We start from the raw sequence: 4,808 nt of genomic DNA, 5'->3' as shown, positions 1-4,808 counted from the left end.
CAGAAGACCGCTTCGTTTCCCTCTTTTTCTGAGTCGTTTTTTTTTTTGGTCGCTGCATGTGATCCACTCGGTTACACTGGTTGTAAGGCAGAACACAGGATCCGCATCGCGAAAAACATATTCTTGGTCGTACTGATGGTGAGTTGACGCTGATCTTATATTCAGTAGTTCTTCTCGGCTGTATGTAAAGAAACCTAAGATGACCTGGGGTACTAGTGTAAGAAATAACACGTAAAAAAACAAAAAACTGCATAGTTTCCTAGGAACGCGAAGCGAGGCGGCCATCTCTGTCGGCGCCGGAAGTACTGTCTACCGTATGCCATCATTGTAAATAAGAATTTGTCCTTAACTGACTTGCCTATTTAAATAAAGGTTACATTTTTTTATATATATATATATTTTAAAAAGGGTGTCCGCGGGCTGCAGTGGCCCATCCCTGTCTTATACTGTATATTATAAACTGGGTGGTTCAAGCCCTGAATGTTGATTGGCTGACAGCCTTGGTATACCATGGGTATGACAAAACATGTATTTTTACTGCTCTAATTACATTGGTAACCAGTTTATAATAGCAATAAGGCACCTCGGTGGTTGGTGGTATATGTCCAGTATACCACGGCTAAGGGTTGTATACAGGCACTCCGTGTTGCGTCAAGTTTAAGAACAGCCCTTAGCCATAGTATATTGGCCTTATACCACACCCCCTCGTGCTTTATTCCTTAAATATACTCTATGAGTGTGTGTGTGTGGAATACTTTAGATAACCGCAATTTGTTGGGCATGAACTCTACAAGGTGTAGAGTTCATAGAAGACCATCATCCTGGAGTCGCCTCTTCATTGTTGATGTTGAGACTGATGTTTTGCGGGTACTATTTAATGATGATGCCAGTTGAGGACTTGTGAATCGTTTGTTTCTCAAACTAGACACTAAGGTTCTTGTCCTCTTGCTCAGTTGTGCACCGGGGCCTCCCACTCCTCGTTCTACTCTGGTTAGAGCCCGTTTGGGCTGTTCTGTGAAGGGAGTAGTACACATTGTTGTACGAGATCTTCAGTTTCTTGGCAATTTTTTGCATGGACTAGCCTTCATTTCCCAGAACAAGAATAGACTGACGAGTTTCAGAAGGAAGTTATTTGTTTCTGGCCATTTTGTGCCTGTAATTAAACCCACAAATGCTGATGCTCCAGATACTCAAGTAGTCTAAAGAAGGCCAGTTGTATTGCTTCTTTAATCAGAACAACAGTTTTCAGCTGTGCTAACATAATTGCAAAAGGGTTTTCTAATGATAAATTAGCCTTTTAAAATTATAAACTTGTATTAGCTAACACAACGTGCCATTGGAACACAGGAGTGATGGTTGCTGATAATGGGCCTCTGTGCGCCTCTGTAGATATTCCATAAAAAAGTCTGCCATGTCCAGCTACAATAGTCATTTACAACATTAACAATGTCTACACTGTATTTCTGATAAATTTTATGTTATTTTAATGGACAAAAAATGTGCTTTTCTTTCAAAAACAAGGACATTTCTAAGTGACCCCAAACTTTGAACTGTAGTGTATATTGGTCTATATATAACTTTTTTAAAGATCCGATCATGTATTCACATGACTTGATTTTTGAAATGTTGTAAAAAACAAAAACAATACCCCATGTGTCCACAGACTAGATTTAGTATGATACAGAAACATCTGTAGTTCACAAACGACTGAGTTTAATCACATATTTTGCATGTTTGAGCTTAGAACATGTCAAATAACAACACTCTATGTTTTCAAACAATTCAATTCTGAAATGTATTTCAAATGACATATGCTGAAGTCATTTGAATGATTTTCCAACTTTTATTGACACTGAAAGTATGATAGATAATGACACTCTTAAAATGTTAATGTGGCCAGTCTACACACTTGTGGTAACTACGATGACACCAAATTGTCATGCGTTTATACGAAACGCATTTTTTTCTGTGGCGCATTTTGATATTGTTTAAGGACATAAATGGGTTAATAAATAAGCATAGTAGCAAAATTATAATAATCAGGTGAAGAAAAAAAAAATTGAAACATTACATTTTCTGTGTACAATATCATCAACAGACAAAGAACAAGTATGGGGAAGTTATCATCAACAGACAAAGAACAAGTATGGGGAAGTTATCATCAATAGACAAAGAAAATACAGGAAAACCAAGTTGTGCATTGTGCAAAAAGTTGTGTTTGACATGATATAAACAGTCTACAGTAACTCTACAGTATGCGTTCTACCGTGACTGGTATGATAGTTATCTCTTCTCTTAGTTTCTATTCCAGGTGGGTATAGAGGTCTGCCTGGGGGCAACACCAGCAGAGCAGGCTATGAAATATGAGCTGGTCTCCAAGCACTCCTCCGTGAGCTTAAGGCACACAAAGCAGAACTCTTTATTGCACCTTGGACAGAGAATATTCTTACAACCAGTCTTGTCGTGTTCCACCCGTTGGCCACAGGTGGGACAGGCGCGAATGGAGGGGCAGTCGGTGACACCTGCCACCTGAGGGAGAGACGTGGTTTTGCAGTTCTTCAGCAGTTCCAGGTCCTGGTTGATACAGCCATCGTTGTCACAGCGGTCAGAGCGTGGCGCTGGACCTTTCCACTGCTTTAGGCACTGCCAGCAGAACTCATACCTCTGACCTTTGTCTGCAGCGCACACTGTGCAGAGGACACTGAGGTTGGAGAGTTCCTGTCTCTCTACAAAGGTTTTGCAGGCAGGGCACTGTTATAAAAAAAAGGGTAGGGTAAGAAGGTAAGAGGAAAGAAGGGGAGATTCACTGTTATTAAATCATGTTGCTGCTGTAAACACATTGGCAGGGTATTTAAGGAAAATGCTGTTTGCATGCATAGAGATTCATTGACATGATAATACAGTATGAGCCTAGTAACACATTATGAATAATCACTGACCAACACTAGATGTTGCTCAGCAAGCACATAACGTTCTAAGAATCATGTGTTTCTTAGAGCTTGGTGAGAGGGTGGTTGTCCAATGGTTATTTTGCATACAACCTTCCCACAACTTTCTGGGAATGGAGCAGGATATTTGATGGGCTTTGGAATATTCTCAGCACATTTAAGGAACATGACAAAAAAATGATAAACATTTTGTTTTTTCATTTCTTTAACAGAACGTTTCCTAAAGGTTCAAATATGGTTACATTTAACTTAAATTTTGGTAATGTTCTCGGAATGTTCTCCAACTGGTTTGACATTAGGAATGTTCTCAAATAGTTCAGAGAAGGTTAAGAAACAACGCTCTTCTGTCGGAATTTCAGCACCTTTGGCAGAGAAGCACATTTAGCAACAGTTACAACATCAAGTCTTCTTTGGGTATGACGCTACAAGCTTGGCACACCTGTATTTGGGGAGTTTCTCCCATTCTTCTCTGCAGATCCTCTCAAGTTATGTCAGGTTGGATGGGGACCGTCGCTGCACAGCTATTTTCAGGTCTCTCCAGAGATGTTCGATTGGGTTGAAGTCCGGGCTCTGTCTGGGCCACCCAAGGACATTCAGAGACTTGTCCCGAAGGCATTCCTGAGTTGTTTTGACTATGTGCTTAGGGTTGTTGTCCTGTTAGAAGGTGTATTTTCACCCCAGTCTGAGGTCCTGAGCGCTCTGGAGCAGGTTTTCATCAAGGATCTCTCTGTACTTTGTTCCGTTCATCTTTCCCTCGATCCAGACTAGTCTCCCAGTCCCTGCACTGAAAAATCAGCATGACAATGCCACCACCATGCTTCACCGTAAGGATGGTGCCAGGCATTCAGCCCAAAGAGTTCAATCTTGGAGTCTTGTTTCTTATGGTCTGAGAGTCTTTAGGTGCCTTTTGGCAAACTCCAAGTGGGCTGTCATGTGTCTTTTACTGAGGAGTTGCTTCCATCTGGCCACTCTACCCTAAAAGCCTGATTGGTGGAGTGCTGCAGAGATGGTTGTCCTTCTGAAAGGTTCTCCCATCTCCACAGAGGAACTCTGGTCACCTCTCTGACCAATGCCCATCTCCCCCAATTGCTCAGTTTGGCCAGGCGGCCAACTCTAGGAAGAGTCTTGGTGGTTCCAAACTTCTTCCATTTAAGTATGATGGAGGCCACTGTGTTCTTGGGGACCTTCAATGCTACAGACAGTTTTTGGTACCCTTCCCCAGATCTGTGCCTCGACACAATTTTTCCAAAGGCACTGTACCATATGCAGTGGCTGTAAAACAGATTGGTGGAACTACAGTGTGGACTGATGAAGCTTCTATTGCTGCTCCTGTACTAAGTGGACCTACTGCCGGGGCTGGTGCTTCTGCTGGTCCTGGCATGGTTTCGAGACCTGTTCAGAAATCTTGCGATCATGAATGTGCTCTATCAAAGGACACTTTGATAGTGAATGAAGTTAACTTCATAGCTTTCATTGGTAAGGTTACCAACATGACTCGGGTTGTGGAAAGCAGTAATGCCAAGTTAAAGGTTATCGTGGATACGGCAAAATAGTTATTGGGGGTAACAGATGTTATTGTCGAAATGGTTGTTGACATGCTCAATTATCCTAAAGTTGGATTGGGGGGGGGGGATTTTTTTGTTTTAGTAGGCAGACTTTGATTGATCACACACACCAGCACAGTAGACTGTTATCCACAGTTAGCGCATCTTGAACGTTTGTTTGCGGACCGCCATAATATCATTAAAGAAGAAGATGAAGTAGAAGTCTACTCAGACTGGTAAGCCAATCAGAGCTACTGTAGGACTCTATGCAAATAAACCACTTGCCACATGGGCCTGCCATCGTTCAATTTGAACT

At 41.8% G+C, this 4,808-nt stretch overlaps 1 protein-coding gene across 1 annotated transcript; it reads right to left on the bottom strand.

Annotated features, from left to right (window-relative positions):
- Window positions 1–1,735: 1,735 nt before the first annotated feature.
- LOC121847272 (probable E3 ubiquitin-protein ligase ARI8) lies at window positions 1,736–4,329 on the bottom strand. Its single transcript, XM_042327861.1, has 2 exons — window positions 4,297–4,329; window positions 1,736–2,751 (listed from the first exon to the last, which is right to left on the bottom strand). Exons 1-2 carry the CDS (start codon window positions 4,327–4,329, stop codon window positions 2,296–2,298), a joined length of 489 nt encoding a protein of 162 aa, XP_042183795.1. The 3' UTR covers window positions 1,736–2,295.
- Window positions 4,330–4,808: the final 479 nt, after the last annotated feature.

The sequence above is a fragment of the Oncorhynchus tshawytscha genome, linkage group LG09 (assembly GCF_018296145.1).
Source record: "Oncorhynchus tshawytscha isolate Ot180627B linkage group LG09, Otsh_v2.0, whole genome shotgun sequence".
Taxonomy (NCBI): Eukaryota; Metazoa; Chordata; class Actinopteri; order Salmoniformes; family Salmonidae; genus Oncorhynchus; species Oncorhynchus tshawytscha.
The sequence above is the reverse complement of the archived record's forward strand: the minus strand, read 5'-3'. Positions and strand labels throughout refer to the sequence as shown.